The following is a 25,472-nucleotide window of genomic DNA, read 5'->3' as shown; positions in this document are numbered from 1 at the left end:
TTGACAGCCCAATTTACAAAACCTATTTGCACAGTCTGGCCCCAAGTTTTCAAGCAGGGGTGTAAAGCCTGTGCCTGCAGCTATACTTTTTAATAGTTGTATTATTATCTGCTTGCTGGAGCAGTCCCCTGGCAGGAAGGGCTGGGGTATTGCTTCCTGCTCTCAGATGGAGATATTTCTGCACTGCAGGAGGCAGGGTCCTCAATAAGGCTTTGAGGAGAGGGTCTGGGTACCCCACCTGCTGGGGTGGGAGTCTAAGCTACTGTGGAGCTGCTGGGGTACTTCAAGCACAATTATGTCTAAGTTTTCTATTATTGTTTTGGACAGGCAGAAAGACATGTTGGAACTGGTCACACTGAGATAGATTTGTCTGGCACTTCAAATTCATTCTGTTAACTTTGCAATGTGAGGGTCTAAACTGCTTGTTCTGCTTATTACATGTAAGTTAAAAGTGAGAAATAGAGTTTGTTTTGCTGCTTTGTGTTAAAAATGTAATTCTTGAAACTGGCCATTTCTTTTGAATCAGGAGATCACCATGGCCACAAGGTAGGTGGTGACACATTGGCTGTGTAACTGCTGTGCTATGTAATAAATGATTACATGCCATCAACTATACAAACATTTGATTGCTTACATGACAGAGCTTTTCTTTTGCAGTCATTGGTCTCAATTTTTCCATTACATTTTCTCATTTTCTTTTCTAGCTTTACTCACAGACAAACCTCCAAAGCCATTGTTCCCCATGGAGAACCAGCCAACTGTTATAGATGTCCAGCTGGGTAAGTCCCCTTCTGGGAATAATAGATCCTAAACTTCCACTCTGGTAGCAGATGGGATAAATTGAAAGTGGTAAGAAAGGTTTAGTGGTAGTTATTACATGCAAATCAATTTGTAGCTTCTCATTTATAACCGTAGAATTTATTGCCACGGTAATTTAAGGGAGTGAACAGCAGGGGATGGCAGTACTAATTGCTTGCAATGGGTATTAAATATAAAACACTGATGCTCTTCTTAATATATGATTAGTAGAGTAAAATATGTCTCCATTGGTGCTGTATTGGTCAGTTATGTTCACCCTAAGACAAATGTTCTCATAAAAGAAGTGCTGATTCCTTTAAAAGTTAGTGTAAAGCATTGCATTTCCAGGTTGTTCTGAATGTGTACCAGAAAGGGCTTTTGACTGAAATGCTTGTATGCTTTTCTCACTCCTGTTATATATTCTTCTGTGAATGCACATCTCTGAATCTCAGCTAGCAGCCTCTATTTTCTGTCATGTTAGAAAATAATGTTAGAGAGTTCTGCTAACTTTGGAGAGCTGCAGGGCATTGTGATGCTGAAAGAACTGCTCAGTGTTGAGGTTCCAGGGGTTTTTTTCAGTGACTTGAAAATAGATTTCTAATTTTAAGAGGCAGAATTAGAGTTGCTGTTAAGGACTGTGGTGCCATGAGTCTAAATTACAAGAGATGTATTGCATATGGGGATTATTCACTCAGTGCTGAAACTGTGGCACTTTCCTTCTTGAGCTTGACTCTCTTCCTCCTTTATACCAAAGCTGGCTAGGTTTCAGAGGTGGAATGGTGTTTTATGGCAAGCAAGGTCAGTGTGAAACATTTTAAGAGGGCTGGTGACATTGTGGTAAAGCTGTTTGTATTTGTGAAATTCTACAGGACTCTACTTGAGATGAGATCAAAGACACTCCTTGTTTCTAAACCAGGTGCCAGACAGTGTTAGAGAAGCACTGTGGATCCTATGAAGTATTTAAAAATGGGGCTTGAATTTTTGAATGTAGGAATATAAATTATTTGTGACCTTAGTGAATGTAAAAGATTAGCTTTCTCTCATACACCTGAATTGACTCAGGGGTCTGTAAGGGCTTGCACAGGGAAGACAGCAGTGGATCTGGGCAGCAGCCAGTGCCAGATGAATTCTGCAGACAGGTGCAGATCTGCATATTTAGGTTCCCTTCCAAAGGCCTTGAATATCTGTCGCTGAACAGAAATTGCCCCTAAAATAGAATATGAAATGGATCTGGAGCCATAATTAAAACCCTACCTGAGTTTCCAGCAAAACCCAGTCACTGAAGTTTGGATCAGTCCAGAAGGTTGAATTCAGTCTCCTGGTCTAACTTCTTAAAAGTCAACTGTCTAATGATTTCCTCTGGGAGCACGCTGTCCCTGTATATATCTGTGTAATAAATGCTCTCAGAGTACACATCTTTGTTTCCTGCATTTTCATTTCATCTTCATTTTCTCTTCCAAGTTCCCCTGTTCCAGCAGGACTCTGCTGGTTTTGCACTGAATTTTTTGTTGTTGTTGTTGTTTGCATGAAAACATTTTGTTCTGACTGATTAAAAGGAGGTTTGATTAAAAAAAATTAAAGCAAACCCCTTCCTCTCCATGGAGATGTGGCTCAGTAATAGGATTTTGTAATATCTCTAGAGGGAAATACAAATCTTGCATCTTTATATGCTGGGATGTAATCCATTGGTTGTCCCTTAAGATCAGGGAATTTACATATGGTGCTTTTTTTTTTCTGGTATGTTAATAGGTTTGGGTATTGCCACTAAACCATATTCATATGATGGATCCTTAACTTCTTTGCAGTGAAGTTTATTGATTTCCCTCTTGATTTAACTTGGCAAATAGATAAAGCTGGAAGATTCTCAGGGAACACCCTCTTGTGGAGGCCACCAGCAGCTTGGGGCAGGAAGGCTGTGCTGGCCTCTGAAATGTGCCACAGCCTTGAGGCACTGGGAATTATTTGATAATACAATGTAAGGTGGGGGAAGTTTTGTAAGGACCTATAAGGTCACTTCATTGAAATCCTGCTAAGCTCCTAGGAGTTTTGAAAAATTGTCATTAATTGATATTTTATTAGATATTAAAAGGAAATTTCTGTTTTACATGCCCATGGAGTCAAATCACCCAGTTTGCCTTATTTTTCAGTAGTTATGCAAGTATGAATGTGTCACTAAGCTGCAAAGAAATGGAGTTTAATCCATCTACTTGTTCTGCAGAGATTATTTTAGTTTTCTATTGGAAAGCTAATCTTTAAAGAAATAGCTGTCTTTCCTCTATATATAGAGGAGATTAATAATTATTTACTGTCTTTATCCTTAATGATTAGCACATGGCAATGCAAAATCTCCCTAGGCCTCTAGGCAGTGGCCTAACTATTTAGCAGCTTATTTGGCCTTGCTGCAAACTTCAATATTCACCTTTTAGCTTTCAGATCTTACAGGAAGTTTTAGTGAAAACAAGTATGCACCATTCTTATTGACAGTGGATGAAAGAGCTCCTTCAGGCTTCAAACATGGTCCAGAGCCTGCTTTGTTCTTCTTAAAGAGCAGGAATGTATTTTATGTTTTCTGTTTTTCTTTGGAATGTGACAGAGATCTAAAACCAAACCCATCAAGATTAGAGAGAAGCAGAAACTGGAATTTGCTTCTTTTTTGTTTTCTGTATTTGCTTGTGGTGGAGAAACAGAGCCAAAGACAGGGGAGGGCTGACAGGAGGACAGAAGAGCATCCCAGAGGACTGGAGAAATAGCCCAAAACAATTTCACTCATTTGCTTTACCAAGTCAGATAATCATTTCATCTCTGGGTGGACCTAGAAGATAATGACTGATTTTTTTTTTTTATTATTGTCCATTTACTGCTTTCTTTTTAAAAAAAAATTAGGAAAAACACCAATTTTATTTGTATTTAAGTTTTTTGCATTGAGGGCAGTATAGAAATAGTTCTTGATTGCGTGGTATGTGATATATTTAATCTTTCTCTACCTTGGTATTAAGAAAGAATGTTTGTTCTTACTGTATGTTTTGCAAATATATGGCATTACTCTGATAACAAAATGTTCTTCCTCAAAAATAAAAAAAAAATTCCTAAGTTATCTTCATATTATTAAAATCAAATTTGATAGTACAGGCCAAAATACACAGCTCTTGTGCCCAGGAGATGGGATGGCTTTGGAGAAGGCCTTGAAGACCATCTCCCATGTGAAGCTCTGCCTGGGAATTCATTTAAGTGTATGCCAGTGTGATTCATAGTTGAGTTGTTCAAAGTCCCTTTTTTAGAGCAGGAGCTTGCTGTTACTTTGACCAACTAAACCTAAATGTGTTTATGGATTGTTCGTGCCAAATCCCCGAGTTTAAAGAATTCCTTATGTAATTTAGAAGAGTGAAGATTGAGACCTCAGTCAGGTGTCTTGGGGCTGTGAGCAGTAAGTTTTAAAGATCTGTTATCTGCTTTCACATAGAGCTGCCTGACAGCAAGTGGAGCATGCTGTGCTGTAAGTCTAAAGATGACATGTTGGTACGTTGCTCTGCTGATTTCTTAATTTATTTGTTTCATTCTTTTCCAGCTAACTTTGTTCGCTCTTTGTCCTTTGAGAACATAGAAAAAAGGAAAACCACTCTTTTGTGTTTTGATTGCATGATTGCAGAGTAGGTTTCTCCTCTGAATTTGCGCAGTTTTAGTAGCACCAAGAAGCCAAAATCCCACTGATCCCTGGAGCTACTGTGCTGCCAGCTCTCTGCTGGTGTAGAAACAGTGGGAAAGAGGCATTTGTGGGAGAAAGGAAGCACAGTTGTGCTCTGCTGATTTTTGGCTGGACACAGATCTGTAAGGATCTATATCTAGCCAGTCTATGTATAAGCAGCTGCCAGAGTTCTCTAGCTTGCACCGTGGCTGCTATTTTTCATTTGTGTGCTTCACAGAGTATCAAAAAAGCTAAAAATACAATATCAAAATAGATGCTAAATCTGTTAATTCTGTACCATGTATTACAGGGAGTGCAGTGTTAAGTTAGTCTTCTTATGAATGAATCAGTTGAGTGGAATGAATCTTCCATGTTTGGGTCTATATTAATTGAATATATAATTTACATATCATTTGCTTTTCAGCTATGCTCTGGTTTTGCTTTTAGGTGTTTACTGAAGAAATGTATCAGGAGTCTTACAAAACAAAGCAAGAATCCTCTGTGTTAATTGATTTACAGAGCTGGAAGGATATCAAGGGGTTTAAATCACTTTTTGCCATGGTAGTGTCTCTGTATCTAAAGATGCTGAGGAAAGAAAACACCTAGTTTATGAGGATTGTCATTATTCCTAATAGCTGAACTGTTCAGAAAGATTTTGTTTCTAAAAGATTTAACAGCACAATTCCCTGGGACTCATTATTAGGCAGATCAATAGAGATCAATAGAGCTACTGTAAAACAAGTGCAAGGGAATGTACAGTTACATCTGCTGACAGGTATAGGAATAGACTAAAAATAGTCAGGAATAAAAAAGCCCTTTTGGTTTGCAACAGTGGCTGGAAGGAATTATTTGAGGAGTGAAAATGCATGCATTTACTGACATTTTAAATATACCACTTCACTTTCCACAGTCTTAATTTTCACTGAGATGCCACTTCTCTTCTTAAATAATAATTTTTAACAAAGAAAGCCCTGTAAAATGTTTGAGGCATTCATTTCATAGCAAGCCTGTTTATTCAAGACAATCCAGCACTGTCTCATTACGGATTTGCTCATTAAATCTTGCATTCTTTCATATTTAAAGATAAAGGTATTTGATAAGCAGTTGAATAGAGTGATGATCTTGGACAGAAAGCAATACAGAAAATTTGAACTGTAAAGTGCTTCAAATAGAGCAAGCAATTAAAAGTGAACTTGGTAAGAAATTCTTTTTGGTGTGCTTGCAGTGTGGAAAGAGCACTGATACTTGTTCGTGGTGAGGCCTCTTGAGTGTTGTGGACATGCCTTTTGATTAAAGGGTCATGTGAGACAACTGCTCAGGAATGTAGTGGGTACCTACAAAAACCAGGGATCCTGGATGTTGGTTACTTCATGATGCCTTTCTTTCCTCCCTCAGCTCCTCCCAGGTGTTCTCCAGCCTAGGGCTTAGCAGGGGCTCTCAGAGGGAGATCTGGGTTTCTGTGAGCTGGGTCAAACCCAGAGCTTTGCACCTCCCTGCTCATAAGGGACAGCACAGAAGAGACAAACATTGAGGAATCAGGGGTGACCTGATCCAAGTGGGTCCTGAGTCAGCAAAGAGGCTGTCTGAATGTTATCCATAGAGACTCATTGTTCTTTCCTAGTGCAAGGCCTGGGTGTGTGATAAGTGACAGTATTGCCCCAAATCATGTCCTACTGCCTTATTCTGTCTGTGTGGAGTGACCCACATCACCTCACAAATTCAGGTCTGAGTGATCTGAATGACAGAGCAGAGGGAAGGTGGGACTCAAGGCAGAGAAGACCTGTGGGGAGTGTCCCCTCCACCCCAACACCAGCAAAAATTTAGTTCCCTCCATTCCCAGTTCTCCTTACACTGCACTTTCATCTCACAGCCCTGTCTCCCTGTACTGCTGTCTGGAGGAGCAAGCTGGTACCTTGACTGCTGTCTCCTCCACATGTTCTTCCAGTTATCCATGGCTCTTCACTGCATCCACCTCCTCCCACAGATAAGCTGAGGAAATCCCTGTTCTTCCCATGGATGGACCCAACCTCACATGTTGTTCCCCTCCCTTTACCAGGCTACAGGCTTGCTGTGTGAAATCACCCCAGAGTTGGTGCTGGAAGATCATCTCCTCCCAGCAGTGCAGACTCAACCAAAAGCTCCATGGTTCTTCACAGAAGCACATAAAGGAGCAATTTTTACTAGGAAATGAAGAGAATCTGAGGGGATGGTCTTTAGGACCTGCCTTCCTTTGCAGCACCAAGGATACATCTCCACAGCTACTTCAGCTGTGCGTGCCTGTAGGAAAGGAGGCAGGATTTACATCTATTGCAATCATTCTGTACTAATCTGCAGGGAATCTTAGAGACAAATTGTCTGACATTTAGGTTTAGAAGTAGTTCCCTAAATACCCAAAGTGTATTACTGCTAATGCTTTGATGCTAATTTGGTCTGTTGTTAATATCCCTTCTTCTCTCAGGGATAATGGTGAAATGCTGCACTTCAGAGACCTGGGCTGGGATCTGTGGTTCAGCTGGTGTAAATGCACAGTTGTTTTGCCTCTTGTATGGTTAATCCAGGTTTTCATCTGTGGAACAGTAGAATTCATTGGCACATTTCTTTCTTTTGTTTAAATTGCCTTGGAAAGACAAGCTGAACTCTGACTGCTGATCCGTGATTTTTACACTCATTGGGATCCATGGGATTGGCACAGATATGTCAGAAATTACAATTTAGCACTTTCCAGATTTTTTTCTATACTTCTATAAACTATTTATTGCTTATGTTTTGTTCAGTGGATGTTAGGTTAGTATATGCTCTTAGGGGAACATGAGTCTGCCTGTATAAAAAAACTGATTAATTGGTGTCAGACAGACACCCTTTCAGCTAGTTTTGAAACAGCAATACTATAGATCAATCTGTTGTCTTCTTCTTGCTCCACGAAAGTGGTTAAGAGGAAACACTTCAGTATATCCTGACTTCCAGCTGTCCCAAGGCACTCATCCAAGGGCATTAGCTAACTTGTGATGATTGAGGAATGCCTCAAATCATCTTGCTCCAGTAAATTTTCCTCTGAAAGTGGTGACTGTAGTGTGGGGGTGTCCAGGACATGGACCTTGTAGCATTTCATTAGGATTAAACTACCATCAACCAGTGCTACCATTATTTCAGCTGCCACAGACACACAGCTGTGCTGAGCTTGGCTAAAGGATCTCTTGTTTGGTTTCTCAATTTACTTCATTTGACTGGTGTCTGGGAAATGGGCACAAATTTTTTTCTGCAAAAATTAAGTTCAGCCCATGGACAGGAAGTAGAAAAGATGGTCTTGGTGGAGAGCAGGGGCTTAGGACTGTTGGTAAGAGTTGTGGGGCTTTTTTCTGCTATAACTCTCCTGACCTTGACCAGGGCTCTGTGCCCATTTAAGGTGAGGATATTGCTTCTCTGGTTTTCAGGAATGTTGTGACAATAAAATCACCTGGCTTTGGGAAAGTGCTCCAAGAAGGGCACAGAAGGAGTGCAGATAGAAAAAGCTTTGACCTGGATTTTTGCCTCAGGGCCCTTGCCTTTTTGGGCTCTGAGTCTGACTGCAAACACAGACACATTTAACTTCAGCATCCACAGACATATGCTATTGTGCATTGAAAGTCAGACAATATTAATGTTCCAGAAAAGAGAACCACAGGGCAAAGTTTGCACCATTTTCCATGCTTGTTGGAAGCACTGTCACTGGAAGAAATTCATGTGCTGCCATTTTACATTCCCTCTACAGTGTTTGTCATGTGAATGAGTTATTAAGCTGTGAATGCCTCATATATTCTGTAAATTACAGAGTAGAAACATTCAGCACTACTATTTTGACCTTTTCAGCATTCTGTGATTTGCTGGTCATGCCATTCCACATCTTTTGTTTACAGCCTCACTAAAACGTAGGGATGGAGCTGAGTGGGCAAACAGTCAAAATATACGGGGCTGGGAAAGGTCAGGGTCATGCATCACAGCCCTGCTGTTCACTGGGCAGGGAAGATTAAAATCTAGACTAAGTGTTCTCGTGATTTTTTTCCTCCTTCACTGAAAAATAATAGAAAATTGTATTTTGTAATCTGTTCCAAAGGCAGCAATGCAGAAAATGAAGACTGATGGTATAATTTTTATTTCTTAAAATTTCAATACCGTAATGTCATGATCTTAGAGGCTGTGAAAATCAAAGCTGTCATAGTGCTTCAAAAGAAGTGAAATGGAATTCTACTCACCAAATCTTTGCTTCATTTAATCCATGTTTGATAAATGTTGCTCTTACCTCCATCCTCAATACCCTTGTGCTTGTCTCCATCCTACAGAAACAAATAGTTTGTATTAGGTAATTGAACTTCAACCATTAGAACAAGATTGAGCTACAGTTTTCGTGTTAGATATTGCAATCCGATGAAGACCAAATGAAAGACAGACAAAGCAAGGCTTCTCTTGAAATTAAGAGATATTTTTATTACCTACTGAAGACACGTGTTACGTGACTTCCCAGAACCCCTAATCAGATGGAAAGTAAAAAAGAGAGGAAGCAGTAATCTGAGGAAAGGCAGCAGAGGCACTCTGATTTCTGCCATACTTTTTTAGTTTCAAACAAGCCACGTGGTGAATGATGACTGGAACTTTCTTCTACTGAGTGGGTTTTTATTATGTGCTCATACTATATGAAAAGCCTACTAATTTTAACGTTCTTGGCTCTAGCCCCGTGAATAAGTGAATATAATTAGTAATGAAAACATCCATGGAGATCTCATTGATGCATAGTCAGGTGTGCAGTTACTTCAGCTCACAGGAGCCTAAACAGTTGCTTGAGCAATGTTTTATGTATACTCTAATACAAATTTCACTGATGGTCTTGTACACTGCTTTAATTAAAAGGCCTAAGAAAATTTCATTTTATATCCAGCAGAGTTGCAAATTTAAGTGAGCTGAATATGCCACTGCTATGATGTCAGTGATGAAGTTTGTAAATGGTGCTATGTGCTTTCCTGGCCAAAGGTGATGGAACCATTTGCAAACTCAAAATGTTTTTCACATTTCTCTGATCAAACTCAGTGGATTGACTTGAGAATTTAAATACTTAGGATGCAGTAATTTTAATTTTAAAAAGGAAAACAACCGATGTGTTAAGTGTGCTTTTTCATTACTAGTGAGATGATTAAATATTAGCAAACACTCTATTCTCTGAATTTTGTCTCTCCTTAAGAAGGAAAAGATTGTCCATGTGGATGTTTCCTTGGATACATCCTCTAAATGCTTCTGGACATGACACACTATTTTGAATAGCGTATTGTCTAGTCCTGAATATGCAGAGCTTGAAAAGTGAAACTGTTATGATTGGGCAAGCTGATCAAATCAGGATTTCTGTTTCCCAATCACATTACTGTAAGCTCTTTTTAATGATTTCCTCATCTGTTTTGATGAATTTGAAATCCAGTTTATAGATAATATTCTGCAGCCTGTCATTCAAATTGTTGATATTAAAAAACATCACAGGCAGAAAACTACTTTGCTGTAATATTTGAGCACTGCCCCAAGGAAGTGAATGCATATAGAGTAGGCAGAGAATTTCATTTGTAACTGCAGTGGGTACTTGTGGTTTTGTTTTACTGGAATTCACCTGCCTTTCCTGCTTAATTCACTTTGGAAACTGAGTTGAAGAGACTGCACTGTGTGCAGTAAGGAATCTGCTTTACTGAGGATCATTGAGCAAGTGCTTTTATTTAGGACTGCGGTTTAATTTTTCTAAATATCACCTGGCATAGTGAGTGGTGTGTAGTTATCAAGTTGTTATTCAGCCTGTGGGCACGTTGCCTCTGGGAGGGGATCTGTTGCATCTGAGCAGTTATTCTGAGGCAGGCAAGCATGCTGCTTCTCTTCGCGTCAGGATTTTAAGTCCCCACCTCTCACAATCCAGCTCATAACTTCACAGCCTAACCTCCCTTGTGTGAAATGCCTCCTCAGTCAGAAGACTCTTAAACAAACTTGTGATTCCAAACACCTGAATTTATAGCAGCACTTGGGGGTTATCAGTCATAGTTTTGCCTGTAAAAAATGCCAGGAAATGCACAAGGAATCACAGCACTGTAGTGTGTAACAGCAGGTGTGGCTGCCTTAGGTTAGCAGAGTAGCTTTTTAAGGAGATATTAGTAAATCCTCCCTGGCAATTTGCAAGCATCTTGTTTTCTGTCCTGATTTTTTTTTGTATTAGAACATTGGTTCCCACCTGTCTTGTGCAATATTCTGTGCCAGCTGTGTAGTGAGGTGTTCTGCCAACGTTTCAGCAAAACTGACCATGCAGATTCTTTTTTTTTTTTCCTGTGATATAAGATTCCCCTGTAACTAACTTGTAAATATTGGTGTATCTGCATAATTTTCTTTCCTCTCCCATAGTAATTTTGGAGATATGTGTGAGGAGACTGCTTGTTGGGTTTTATTGATGTTCTTCTAATGGAAACAAGAGAAACCTTTTTAAGCAGGTTTTGGGGGATTTTTTGACCATACAATAATGAATGATTATGAGATCAAAAATGGGCAGCAGAACAGCTGGCATGAGTAAAAACTTGTATTTTTCTTTTTTTTTTTTTTTTTTTTTTTTTTTTTGCTATATCTCTGATTGAAATCACCAGTTTTCAAATCTGATGCTGACTCGGTTGAATCTAATTTAGTTCCTGCATCAACTCAGTTGAAGCGTAAGTGTAGCTGGGAAGGGAACCAATGTTCTCTAGCAGGATGTCACATCTGCAGTGTCAGACACGTGAGTCCTCACAAACACCTGTTTTAATAAACAGCCAATTTGCTAATTCTCAGTTATGCCCACAAATAGCATCTGTTTCTGGCCAGTTGTCTACCTGAATATAGCATCCTTCTTAATCAGTGAAAGCCTCTGTTGCATAACTAGTCTGACTCATTTTCTACCCAGAGATGGGAATTACCCACTCTGCTCTCTGCCCTTAATATCCTTGAGGGAATTGGTGGAAAATAGAAAGTCTGCTGGAACAGTTCCACCCTCCCTTCCAAGCAAATAAAGCTGTCAGGGCTTTGATATGTACATAAAAATAAATGCATTTTTAGAGCTGGGTGTTATTAAAATACCACAGTGGCTGAACGATAATTAATGATGGACCAGTGGAGCACCCAGGGCATTCCCACGGTGAATGTTGCTTTAATGATGGCTTAAAACAAATTTACAGACATTTATAGTGAGGTTGGATGCTGCTGAGAAAGAAACATAAACACCTTCCTGACACCTGGAAGCCAGCACCATGCTGTCAGCTGAAAGGAGCCTGGACAGCTGGTCCAAGCAAACCTGGCATCCCATACTTCCACCGTGCTAAATCTGTGCCTCACTCTTGGTCCATGGACATCAAAGGGAGCCTGGCATAAGGGCACAGGAAAGACTTACTGTTCTTCCTCAGGCAAATTTTGTATCTTTAGGCTGAAATTCTGTATCTAGTAATAAATTCTCCGTGTAAAGGCTGTGTGTACAGCCTTACAGTGCCAATAAAGGAGTAAATAAAACTATAACGCTATAAAATCTCTAAATAAATTCCTGTCTTCTCCTTTGAAGGAACCAACCTCATGGGAGGAATTGTGGTGATAGGGCAAATTCTTTTCTCTTCCTGCCGTGCCCCATTACTAACTAGAGAGATGCAGCAGAAGTACATTCAAGTATTACACTGTTTTATTGCTTTTCTTATTTAAACATTCCTAATGGGATTACAACAGAGGCCATTGCACTTAGACAGGAATGAAGCAACTTCTGACCTCTGCCCATGCATGCAGGAAGTAATATATTGTCTGCAGTTATTGCAAGTAGTAAATTGATGATACAAACTATCTGGCAGGAGGGAGGGACTAGAGACAAAGCAATAATATAGCCAGGTTTTGGCAGTTTTAACCTTTCAGGAGCAGCATAGCAGCTGACCATGAACCCAATACAACAACCTGAAACAGTACAGTAAATATAGCCAGGGAGTATTGACTCTCTAATGCAGCAAAAGTGAAGCCATGTCTTAAACCTTGACATAAATTTTTGTAAGCCAACTTGTGCTGCTTGTTATCCAAAGACTAAATCTTTCATCCTCCATGGTAATTCTGTTCAGCAAATTGTATTTAATGGAAAATCAGCTCAGTGGAAGCCAATCCAAACTGCTTGTAGCTTGAATTATATTTTATAGAAATCAAGCTGCCCAAAGTGCAGCCGAAAACAATGTGGTTCTGTGGCCCCTGATTAAAAAAAGTGATGGATTATTCACTTACGATCCATTTTCAAAAAGAAGTATTTATGCAGTACAAGTTGTTTGATTAGTGAGAGATGAAGCAACCAGACTCTTAAACCTCTCCTGTAACTGAGCAACCAGCAGTGGTAGATGTTTATGTTTTGAGTCTATAATGCACCCTGACAAGGGAGCTCACTGGATGGAGGCAGGCAGAAATAAAATCAAAATTGAATAAAAACAACTGAGGCCCAGGGACAAAACTGCAACATTCTATTTTTATTTTTGAGACAAATGGACTCACTGGGATTTTCTGAATGTCTCTCACTGAAGTTGCATATTAAGTACCTTGAAAGCAAACGATGCAGCACAGGAGGGAGTTGGCTACTTGCTGTGTACTGAGCAGAGATTTCTCATTTCATCCATCATTCACAATGTGCTGCAGTACTTCCAGAGCTACTGAACTTATCTAACTAGGGTGGAAAAAGACCAAGTGCTCCATTTGCAATGTGTACTCTGCTCTGAACTGAATGTAATTGTTGGGTTTAATCCTACAGAATATTGTGTGGCTGTGCACTCTGCTTTTTAGGATATATGGAATTATTGGCTTTCAGAAATCAAGAACTCGTTACTTATAAATCACAAGACTGACTAACATAACAGACTCAAGGGGCTTTTTGCCTTTTGTTTCCTGTAAATGTGGATAGTGCTCTACCTGTAAGTACATCATTAGAACTGCACTTTAAGAACTGCTATCCAGCTTCTCCCTTTCCCACAGTGTATCCCACAGAGCTTATGTTAATGGATTTATGGCTTTCCAGGTCATCCCACATCTGACTATCCCCACAACAGAGAGCAGGCTGTATAATAATTTACTCAGAGTAGCAGTAAAAAATGCAGCTAAGTCTTGCTAGCTTACTAATACTTGGCCAGCCTTGGGAGCTAGGGGTGGGGGAGCTGATCTCTCAAGACCCTTCCTGGTTCAGCATCCACTGTGTTATGATTTAAGAAGCTGGAGATTATAAAAAGATTTAGGCTCTTGGTAAAATCCCAAGATGTTGATGAATTTGGCAGTGTACCTCTTCTCTCTTTCTGTTCACCACTTCATTGCATAAGGGGTGAACAGAAATTCCATAATCAAATTATTAAAATAGATTCCATTTGTCAGCTTCTTTAATACACTTCTCATCTTTGCTGTTGAAATATATCAATGTGTGTGGTTGGAGAGGTAGAATCATCTGTAGTGCCCAAAATTATGGAATGGGAGAGTAGTTTGAGTTGGAAGGGACCTTTAAATGCCATCTAGTCCATCACCCCTACAAAGAGAAGGGATGTCTTCAACTAGACCAGGTCACTCAAAGCCCTGTCCAACCTGACCATGAGTATTTCCAGGGATGAGGCCATGCTCAGGCACAGTCTGGCAGCCACAGCAGGTTCTTACTCTTGAGGCAATGGCATCAGTCCCTGTAGTTTGCTATGGGTAAATGAAGGTGGTGTAGAAGGCAATCTTATCCCCCAGTGAGTTGCAGCTGGACCAATTACTAAAGATTAGAAGCAGGCCTGATCTTAACAGGCCACACTGTAGCTAATAAGAACAAGTGGTATAAAAGAGTGGATTGGTGGGATGAGGAGTCAGATGAGTGCTGCAAGGACCAGGAACAGTCAGTGCTTAGAGGAGCTGCCTGTGAGGAACATCCAGGAGGTGTGAAGCTCTGGTGATACGAAATCCTTGCACTATAATGACGTTAGAACTCGTGCTATCTAAGACACCAGTTTGCTCTCAGTCAGTGTGTGCCCAGTCCCTGGATTGTTTAGATTACTGACAGAGCTTTGGCTGCTTTGGTGGTTGAAAAAAGAATCTACAAATTGAGATTTTTTGGGGGGTAGGAGGGGATGGGCAGGGAACTATGAGGACTACAATCTGCATATTCCCTTTTGTTGCCTCTTCTTGGAGGAGATTTTGGGGATTGTGTCACAAGCTGGTTTCCACCACTGATGTGAAGTACCTTAAACAAAAATATTTGTAGCACTTGCAGCCAATTGCAGCCAACATTGTTTTATGTTTTAGTGTCTGGCTGGCTGCAGCTGTCACATCAACCTGAGTTTTTAAAAACATTATTCCATGTGGATTCTGTACTCCCCTATTAGGACAGTATCTGTACAAACCCAAAGCACGTGCAGCAAGGTTACTTCAAGATTTATTTTACAGCAATTTCATCTCTCTGGATGCCTTGTGAGATTAAAGTCAAACTTAAAAGAATCATTTTCCAAAAGAGAGAGCAAACAGTGATTTAGATAGTCCATACCCCATCATTCACCATTCAGGCTAGGAACAATGGCAGCATTATGTCACTGTCTTAAGTGTGAATGTTGTCTCTAAATTTGTATTTTCTAAAGATGGAAAGTGAAGCAGCCTTTCTCTGATAAAGGCTGGTTGTCTTTGATATCATAGATAAATGCTTTGATAGTTTCTTTTTAATTGCTTTATTGCCAAAAATTTTCAATGAAGCCATAAAAGAGAAAAAAAAAATCAGCCTAATTGCCTCAAGATGGATATGTAATGCATAAATCTCTTGTTTAATGGATCTAGTAATAGACCACCTGTTTCAGTTGCCTTTTCCCATTCAGAATATGAATGAATGATTCTCTCAGATGTTCACAAAGAGAAAACACAATTGCACCATCAAAATGTCAGTGATTTTTCTTTTTACTTTTTTTCCTTGAGGTTTGGTCATTCTTGTTCTGTGTATCAGCCAACCTTGGTACATTTAACTTTGGGAAAATAAAACCCTTTGGTGTGATGTGTAAAACTTCATGCATTTTTGTTTTCCAGTTCTGTTTCAAATGAGAATAGAGAGCCAGCCCATTAATAAAACATTGCCAAATCGCCAGAGACTCAGGCCTGAGTTACAATTATTCCTTCATGATGTGGTCCATGTATATTCCCCAGTATGAACACCACCCCTCCTGCCCAGTTCTGTGTCTTTTGGCATTGGCATTACTTGTCCCTGGTAGGATTTGGTTGTGTTGAGGGATTTGAGCTCCACAGCCTGGGAGTTTTATGGGCTTAAATTCACCCTGGTCTATAGATGAGAAATCTGGTGGGAATGATTTGCCTGATGGAAGTGCTAAAATCCATGTTTATAACCTATTTAAGAGCAGATGAGGGAAGGAGGAGCCATCTGTCAGAAGGTTTGCAGCTTCTGAGAGAACCTGGAAGCAGTTTCTGATGGAGATGTATCCATCAGTGCTGTGGCCATGAAAGAGCAGGAGGGGGGATGGGATGGTGTCTCTGCAGACCATGGGTTTGCAGAGAGGAAGAAGGTGACCCATTGTGAGGTGTTTCATTGTTAGCTGAGGGCTTGGAGAGCTGTTCCATGGTGTTGCATTTCATCCTCATTGTGGCAAGCTGGAAATCAGACTTTATCAGCAATTAAACTTCCCCCTGAAGGGCTCTATCCTTAGCAGAGGATTTATATGTCAGCTTCATCCTGAGAAGCAGAGAGGAAAAGACCAGAATCTCTGCTGTGTTCAACACAGTGCCACGTGGCTTAGTCTGTGAGTTAGATGTAGAGGGAGCTGGAATTGGTGATGGAGAGCTCTTGTGTCTCTTAAGCTGAAGTGTGTAGCAAGAAGTGATTATGCTGTGTGGATGCTGTGAATGTATCCCAGACTTACAGCACAGGCTTTTTCAGGGGAGGTGATAAAGAAATGCAGCAGCTCCTCAGCCTGTGGCTCTCCATCAGTGTCAGTCAGGAACTGGGCTTTGCCCAATTCCAGATGTGCTGCTGTCTGACCTCCTCCAGTGACTTGTGGAATGAGAGTTCAGAGTGGGAGATCAGAGGGCCCTTCTGCCTCTGTCCCTCCAAAAAGCTAGATGTCCAGTGTTAAGCTCTTGAACCTGAAGTTATATAAATGACTTGATTTTCAAACCCTTTCAAAGTCAGCAGGATCTGAGCCTTGGTACATAGAGTGAAATTTCTAGTGTGTAATTGTCAATTATGTGTGAGCATGCCTTTATTTACAAGTACCCTCTTTAGAGGACCAGTACATGAGAGATAATAGGTTAGTTGAGGCTAAAATGTGCTATTTCTAACTGGCCAAGGCAGAATGTGTTCAAGATGCAGACCCCAGAGTCCTGGAGATTGTCTTGCTCCAGAACAAAACAGAGGTCATATACCATAGGGCTCCCACCCCAAAATCTCTCCTGAAGCTCCAGTTTTGTTTGCTGCAAGATAATTTATAATAGTGGTGAATCTGGGAGATACACCTGTATGGCAAAGGTATGATTTCATAAGTGTCAGGATTTTAAAAAATTGAAATAGTTATGCCAGCACACTCCCTGCTATATAGTTATGCTAATATAAAGGTATCTTATACTTCAAAATACATTCTTGTTCTTAATGTTGCTTGTCTGTGCCTGTATGTGCAGATTCTGAGGTAACAGATAGTTTTAATAAACCCCTTTGATATTCTGAGTTTACAGAAAACAAATATCAGACTATGCTTACTTTTATGCACCAACTCTATTTCTGGTTTTATTTCTCTATAAATAAAGAGCTAAGCTCTAGTTACATATGCCTAAATGTCTGAAAAGAGGGATTTGAATCCAGAAGCTGTTGTTGTAATGCAGTTAGCTCTGATTTTTCTGCTAGAAAATTCTATTTGGAATCATGTTAAGGTAGGAGAGTAAAATAGACTGTGAAAGTTAGCTGTTTCTGGTGTTTAGAGGAGCCTGCTTTTTTCATCCATTCTCTGTTTTATGAAGTAATAAGTCTAAACCCCAAGTTTTATTTAGCTATTCCCAAGGAAATGGAGGTGCATAGTCTGATTCTGCCTCTTACCAGAGAAAAGTAATATATAAAGCTTGTGGTTTGCCTAGGAGCCTGCAAAGCCTTATCCTGTTGAGTAAATCTAAGGTTTGTTCTGTACTACCTGAAAGATGAGCTCATAAATAGCTGTACCCAGGAATGTGCATGTTCACTGTACCTGATGGTTTTACCATCATCTGCAACTTCAGGCACTGAGATACCCTGATAAAATGAGAACAGATGCTCATAGGTTTTTTATCTGTTCTTTCCCTGTTTAGTTCCCTGAATTTTAATTGTTGCATTTTAGGCTGTGGCTTTTTTTAACATAGTGTAGTGTATGTGTATTCCATGTGTCTGGAGGCAATGTGCTTTTCCCCAACTTCTCAGAGGTAAGGAGCCAAATTTTCAAAGGTATTGCAAATTACCAGGAAAATAATAAATCTGGACATGGTATTTTATCCAGGGCTGCTAATGACCCAATTTATTGGCTTCAAGTGAACTTTCCCCAAGGCAAGTTATGCTTTTCCAGCTAGTCATCTCCTGCTTCCCCATGGTCCCATCTGTGTCAGAAAATGATGGAAATGCAGCAGAGCCATTGCCTTAATCAAACATCTTGTCCCTTTGCCTGCAATGTGCTGTTACTGGGTATTCAGACAAAAGGGCCAATTCCTTATCACCAAGTTGTTGTTTTAAGAATAAATTAAAGCAATTATGCATTATGTAGACCCAGAACATCCTACATCCATTGCTCTATTCACCATGAATTGTGATTCAATGGAATTCTAAGGAAGAACCAGTTAGTGATGAGGAGCTAAAGCTTAATAATTATGTACAATTAAATGTTTAACAGTCTTGAAAGGGATTTCATATAACCTACAGCTCCAACCATAAAGGAAATGACTACTCAGCCATATGCTCTTCATAGTTGTTGCTCTCTGTTCACTTCTATTTGCACAACTCTCTTTACCTGGATTACTTTCCATGTTCTACTCAGAGAAGGATTCACACAAAGAATTCATAACGCTAGTGTTAATAATCTAGGTGTCTCAAAAAATCATGGTGATGTTTTAGAAATTATGAAAATGGGGTTGGGAGGTTTGTCTTTCTCCAGGAACTCTAAGAGGGTTCTGCAGGCAGGTTCTGCTATCACTTAAATATTAACACCCTATGAAAGGTAGGGAAATGATGGTTACAGCAGCAGAAGAGAAAGGGAGAGATGGGAGGAAATACAATAAAAAGTGGAGCAGAGATTGAAGGGAGGGAAGAAAAAAGATAAGTAATATCAGGCAGGAGGAGAGAAACAGAAAGCTAGAGAAAGTTATCACCTATCAGCAAGAAGAAAAGCAACATGAAAACATTGTGGTGGAGAAAAAAGGTTCTTTTTAAAAGGAAAAAATAAAAAGTGAGAGACTTAAGAAGTGTCTCTACCTAGCATCCAGCCTCAGGAGAGCTGTTCTAAAACTGAGGTATGTTAATAGGATACATCACTTTTCCTGGCCATTTACTCAGATGTATGTTTTATTAAACTCGGAATTATTTCCTCACATTCTATTCAAACACTGGCATCTATGCTTCCCACTCCCTGAAACCTGGCAGGATTGCTTGGATACAGACAGAGATCCTGACTCTACTTCTGTTGCATGTTTATGGTTAAGTGTGTGTGACTTTCAGTTACTCTGCACTGGCTGTATGTGAAGGGATAAATCTGTACATCCACATGGATCTTCAGGACTACACAACTGTGCCAAAAGCAGAGCAGCAAGTGTGTGTGATTGGATTATGTAACTCTTCCAAAGGAGCACAGATTCTGTCTCCAGTTCTTCACCCTGAATCATGCAGTGCTGGAGTTATCATTAATTATTGCCAGTGAAGTTGAGCATATGGGCTTAAAAGAGTTCTAAATTATTTTGTTTTCTCTTTTATTGTTACCCATCTGATACATACAACCAGGCAGCATAAGGCACTTGATTCTCTTCACCAATCCCTTGTGTACAATATTGAAAGAATTCAAAGCAGTGCATATTTTAGCTGTTCTTTAGAGATGAATTACTGCTGTTTATGCTTCATGCAGACACTTGGAAAGAGATTTCTGCATATATATCATATTTTGCTTGCAAGTAAGTCTTTAAAGCCACAGTTACATGAGATTTAAATCTAAATTATTCTGCATTTTTTTTAATCTGTGATGAGTTTTTAATTAGCTAACAACAGTAAATCTGAAGAGAATGAGGGAGATATTATGAAGTTAGCTTTTTAACCATTTCAAAATCATATCCTAAGTGGAGAAAAAAGTCAAGATTCAGAGAAATATCCTTCTAAGTAGATGCCCCCTAACTCTATAAGCAGTTTGTGTAAGAGTTCAGGTGTTCTTCTCACCCTTATTTAGACTGAGATTTCAGTGTTGAAGCTGAAGTATTGGTCCTGTAGAAGGGAAAGATAAAGCTGGTACTAATGGGATAAACATTTATTTCACTGTCTGTGTATCCATATGGACAACTGAGCCACAGAACTCTGCTTTTGGGCAGAGTTGGTCAGTATACACAGCCTCATCCCTGGCTCACATGCACATATTCATCTCTATATGCTGTGCCTTGGGAAGTTCTGCATTCATATATTGCAGTTCTGCAATAAAGTTAACAACTGTCCTTCCCCCCCCCCCTCCACATTTTCTTAAGTGCAGTGATTAAGGAAACTGTGTGGATAAATCAAAAAAAAATATCTTCTGTCCCTCTGCCTTGATAGGGAAAGTCACTGCAAAGCCTTTTTTTCTTATGTACAGTATTGTGTTATCTGCGTCTTTTCCTTACTGTAATCTCTTTTTCTGTGTCACTTATTAAAAATTCTGACTTTCAAACAGCTACATAAATTTCTTTAAACATCTCCTGACTCAATAAAAAAGCAGGGAAGGGATTAAATTGAACACTCAAGCTTCATTCCATCGTCTCACAAAAGTGTTCAGATAAACTATGAAATAAATCTTTCTGTCCTGTCAGGTCATTTCAATAGCTCTGATATTATTTATGGCCTCATCTATATAATCCTCACTCAGAAGTACTCGGAAAGTTCCCCTCAGTCAGCTTGCATGATCTTTAGAAGTGGGAAGTGCAAATGCTTCTGCTTAACTTCAGCTCAGATAAGAGACAGGGATCACACTGTAGGAGTGCATGGTTAGTCTCAAGCAATGTCAATGTTCAATGAAATGAAGAATTCTGCAGGTGCTTCACCCCATTTCAGTTCTCTAGTGACACAGCTAAAGGTGGGCTGTGCTGCATGAGCTTTTCTAGAAAAGGATTCTGATTTCCATTGTAATCGTGGTGCTGTGGGAAAAGAGGCCCCTTGGGAATGTGTGGCTCCCAGTTTGCTTTGAGCTGTGAGATTTCAAAGGGCTTGGGGAAGGGAGAGTGGATTTGGTTGGCTTTTGCTGTATGAGCAAGTTTTTCTGAGGGAGAGGCATAGTTCCAGAGCAGCTGAGAATCCAGAGGACAGTGTAATGGAAAGGAAAACAGCTTTGGAAAACTGGGCTGTTTATTTTTGACCTTTCTGTTGGTGCCTCCTAACCCAGACGTGGGTTTAACCAGAGACCATTGTTTGATTTTCACCCAATAGGTGGCATCCATCCACACACCCCAGGGGAAGTTTGTGCCAAAATCAGCTGCTGACTTCACCATCCCCTGCAGGTTTCTCATCAGAGGCAGTGCTGGGCCAGGACACATCGCTCAGCTGCAAAGAGGGCTTTAAAAGTAAATGTTTGGCTTTAAAGGAACCTTTGGAAAACTATTAGCATGGGATTTGTGCCACAGCACATCAATATACAAAAAAAAAAAAGAGAGAAGTTTGCAACTATCATTGAGCTCTGCTCTGAGTGCTCTCACTTTCCCTTCAAGGAGGCTTTGAACAGCTCCTGGTGGAAGAAAGTGGTGTAGGGTTTATTGATAGTCTTTAAAGGCCTGAGAAACATGGTTTAGAGAATAGGACTATTACTCCTTAAATTATGTGTACTAAGATTATCTGAATTTATAAATACAGGCTTCAGATTTTTCAGTCTCCCATTACATAACTTGGCATCGCTGAGTTCAATACCTTAGCAGCACGAAAATAATCATTGTCATAAAAATAAGGCTTTGCTACAGGTAATGTTTGGAAAATAGATATGTTCTTCTTCTGGACTAGTGAATACTCATACTTACAGCAAATATTCTCCTCCATGCCTAAGAGAATTACTATGGGCTGCTGCATGAAATACTTTCATTTCATGTTTTTAAATGTAGAAGTCGATCCTGCTAATACTTTAAAAATTGAATCTCATCACATCTGTTCCATGCAGTTTAGAACACGGTTAGGCAGCTTTTCTGCAGGTGTTTGCTGATTTTTTTCTTTTGTTTCGGTTGTCCCAGTTTGATTCTATCTGAAAATCTTTTGGTTTGATGTCATCTCATACCCTGTGTTGCTGTCATGGTTTTGACTGGCTGAGATGCCATGGTGCCTAACCCTGTTAAGCTCCATAAAAGCAGAAGTTGGAATTCCTCAGCATAATCTTAGCCCCAAACTCTTTTCTAAGCCATTTACAGACATAATTTGCCATGTATATTACACTCAAGCAGATCATGAAAGAGAGATATCTTTTGTACTGTCATAATTCAAACTGCAGTTCTAAGTTATTTTTCTGGTCAGTGATGGGAAGGTGGTGTTGAACATATGGAGTGTATGTATGCTTCTGCTTAGTGGGTTTGGTAACACAGATTTATGAGGGGGGATCTTGGGCAGTAGTTGCTTGGTGATACCCTAGCTTGTACCATCCTGTTTTAAACAGTGTAGTTCCCTGCTTTGCCATGTAGTAAATGAGATCCTGCCACTGTTACTCTGGCAGAATCCCACATTGTGCTTAAAAAGATCATGCATATACCAAAAAACCCAGCTGTATTTGGGGTGGATATATGGCTCTGTGGAAGAGCCTGCCAGCTGTTAGTGATTTTGAGGACATGCCAGTCCCTTCCCTGCTCAGACCTGAGGTGTTTCTCACTGAGCACCTCTCCACTTTCATGGCCTGGCTGAAGAACAGTCCCTTTGACAACAGTGGGGCTCAGGTCAGCCCTCAGGTTATGGCAACATGACATAGAATTTTGTATTACAAATAAAAGGCTCAACCTTTATTTCAAAACTAAGTGGAAGCTTTGAGTATACCCAGCTGCCATCCCTCATTTAACTTCTTCTCCCATTTACTTCACAGTGACTGTTAATTACCTAGCTCCTGTTCTCTTCTCTGGCATCTGTTTTCCAGTGTTCTGCATGAAAGTGGTAGATGATACAGTTTGTGCGTGTTGATTTGGCACAGCCCGGTTTTTTGGTAGTGGGGGAGGGCCACAGAAGTGGCTCCTGTGAGAAGCTGCTGGAAGCTTCCACCATGTCCAACAGAACCCATCTCTGATGGCTCTGGAGATGGACATGCTGCTGGCCCAGTTAGAGAGGTTGATAACCCCTCTGTGATAACATATTTAAGAAGAAAATCAATACAAAGCATTTTAATGGAACTAGGACATAACTGCTACACTGCTGCTGTGCCCGTGCTGCCAAGGCTGGTATGGTGGAGTTGGGATTCCTGCTGAGGACCTGGCCTTCATCTCTGACTTGGTACAGCTGAATCCACAGACAATGGAATTCCTTGGAGAAGGGAATGATAGATTTCTGAGACTGTTTTTGAACCATCTGAAATTTCTAACAATGGCTTCTTGGAAAGGGTATAAAAAGACCATGTGAATGTAGAAGTGCAGCCAACTCAAAGGATAATTATGCTTGTGGCTTGGCTACTATGCTTTATTAACCTGAAGGATCAAAGGAGACCGATGAATGCTGAATGACTTTCAAGGAATCAACCCTATCAATCACTAGCTACTGACACCATTGATGTTCCAGCAAGATAATGTGCCAAGTAACAATCAGTTTTGGCTATAATGAGAAAAGACAAAGGCAAACTACTGATGTGTCACTTTGATATTATTTCAACAAGGCACAAAATCCTTGCAGATTGGACCCACCAAAAGGCTTGTAAGCACTTACATTAATGTGAAATTTATGGATGTCATCAGTACCATTAGTTGAGAAAAGCTAGAGGTGTCTGACTTGATTCAGAAAAAAATTTTGTACATCAGAAAGCTATCCTCTTGTGTAAAACCTCTGCCTTCTCCCACTTCTGTTCTTCTCACGGCTTTGTGGAGTGGATAGGTCTTGATTTTGGTTTTCTGGTAGTGGTTATAACTGGCACACCAAAGACCTGGCCTCCAACATCCCAACTTACAAACTCATTAGTGGAAATTTATAGGATGTACTAGTTTGAAAGCAAGCCAGTAGAAGATTCCAAGTCAGAACTACAGTTCAATAGGAAAATTAAAATAAAGGCAATGATACAGAAAAACTGGCTTAAACTGACAGAGTCAGAATACAACCTGACACCCTGCTGGTCAGGCTGTGGTAGCAGTATAATTAAATGGTGGTTGTACTCCTGTTGGAGTGATGGATGTGGTTCTGTCAAAGTGGTGATCCTGTAAAAAGATCTGATCCTTCTCCAGTGGTGGTTCTTTAGCTCTTGTCCTCTGGGAATCCAGTGGTAGGTGCTGCCCCTGGTGTTCCAAAACTCAGATTATACACAGGTAGGAATACTTGGTTCCTCACCTCAGGGCAGGGAGTCTGAAATGGGATGTTGTAATTGTGACCTTGGTGCTCCATTAGTGACCATGGCCCCCTGGAGTGAGTTATCAGGGCTGACTCAAGGTGAAGATAAAGAACACTGCCCCACCTGTTTTAAAATTTTATGAAGATGGTAATAGAATATGTACTTTTGGTTACATCTTGCATTGTAACCTAAGACAGGGCAAGCGGATCTGTGGTAGATTGTGAAAACAAACAACCTGAGTTTGGAGACTGCCTTAGCCACAGCAGATGCTTGAGTAAGTATATTGTAGACTGAAAAGATATTACTGAGTTTTTGTGCTAAAGATAATTAGAAATATTAATGCACTGCATAAAACTGGCATCATATTTCACTGTATTCCTTGCACCAAAATAGATTCCCTTCAACATTAAAGTGCTAATCTCAGAGGTATTTGTTATTTCCAAAGAATTAATGATCATTTAGTCAGCTAACAGCCCAAGGCAAAGCAGAAGGGTTTAGCATTGTGCCAAGTGGTAGGAAGGACTGCTTTCAAAGAATTAGTTATGCAAAATGCTTTCAGGATGTGCCAATCAGCTCAGTGGTTTGTGGCACTAATAGTCTGCTTGTTTTTCAAATCATTTACCCATTGTAAATTGGTAGATTTAGATGCTGCAAGTTACATTTACAAATCTAATCACTCCTTATAGATGAACCAGTAATTATCTAACCAGTTAAGTTTATGAGTTTACTCTCAATCAAAAACCCCCAGGGCTATGTGTGGTTGATGTTGGAAAACATGCCTGAGGACTGAGTCCTGTAGATAAATTGAACCTCTTGGGTAGATATTTTGGAAAGCTGATCTAAATTAGAGTCCACTGAAATCAGCATTTCTGCTTTCACAGAGAGCAGCAGAAGTTACTCTTGTGCATCTTTGTGAGTAGTGGCAGGGCTGTTGGAGAACATGTTGATGTGATTTATTCAGACAAAACTTTGAAAGCATAGAAGTGTTTAGAAATTTCATTTTGAAACCCCTCCAAGCCACAAAGATGTATTATTTCCATATATTGCAGCATAACTGGGAACACTATAGCTGGAGAATACCTTCAGACCCTGAAAGTTTAAGACAAAAACTCTGTTCAGAAATACTGCAGCTGCCTGATCTAGAGCCCTATTTCTACTCACAGAGCACCAGCTCAGTTCACATTCACATGAATATAGAGTTATATCACTTATTATCTGCCTTTATCTCAAAACTGCAAATGGAATATTGCTTGTGCTGTCAGGTAACAGTTCAAAGTGTGACCTACCCAACT

The 25,472-nt window shown here is 40.1% G+C and overlaps 1 protein-coding gene across 4 annotated transcripts in view; it reads left to right on the top strand.

The window, feature by feature from the left end:
- The window catches only part of IL1RAPL2 (interleukin 1 receptor accessory protein like 2), a 338,979-nt gene that overhangs the window by 244,005 nt on the left and 69,502 nt on the right, over nucleotides 1-25,472 (top strand). For all 4 annotated transcript variants that reach the window (XM_009090378.4, XM_050974550.1, XM_050974549.1 and 1 more), the window contains one exon: nucleotides 705-779. In XM_009090378.4, coding sequence (XP_009088626.1) covers nucleotides 705-779 — 75 coding nt within the window. The remainder of the gene's footprint in view (nucleotides 1-704; nucleotides 780-25,472) is intronic.

Source organism: Serinus canaria, chromosome 4A, assembly GCF_022539315.1.
Source record: "Serinus canaria isolate serCan28SL12 chromosome 4A, serCan2020, whole genome shotgun sequence".
In the NCBI taxonomy this organism is placed as follows: Eukaryota; Metazoa; Chordata; class Aves; order Passeriformes; family Fringillidae; genus Serinus; species Serinus canaria.
Note: the sequence above shows the minus strand (reverse complement) of the source record. Positions and strands in the feature narration are given on the sequence as shown.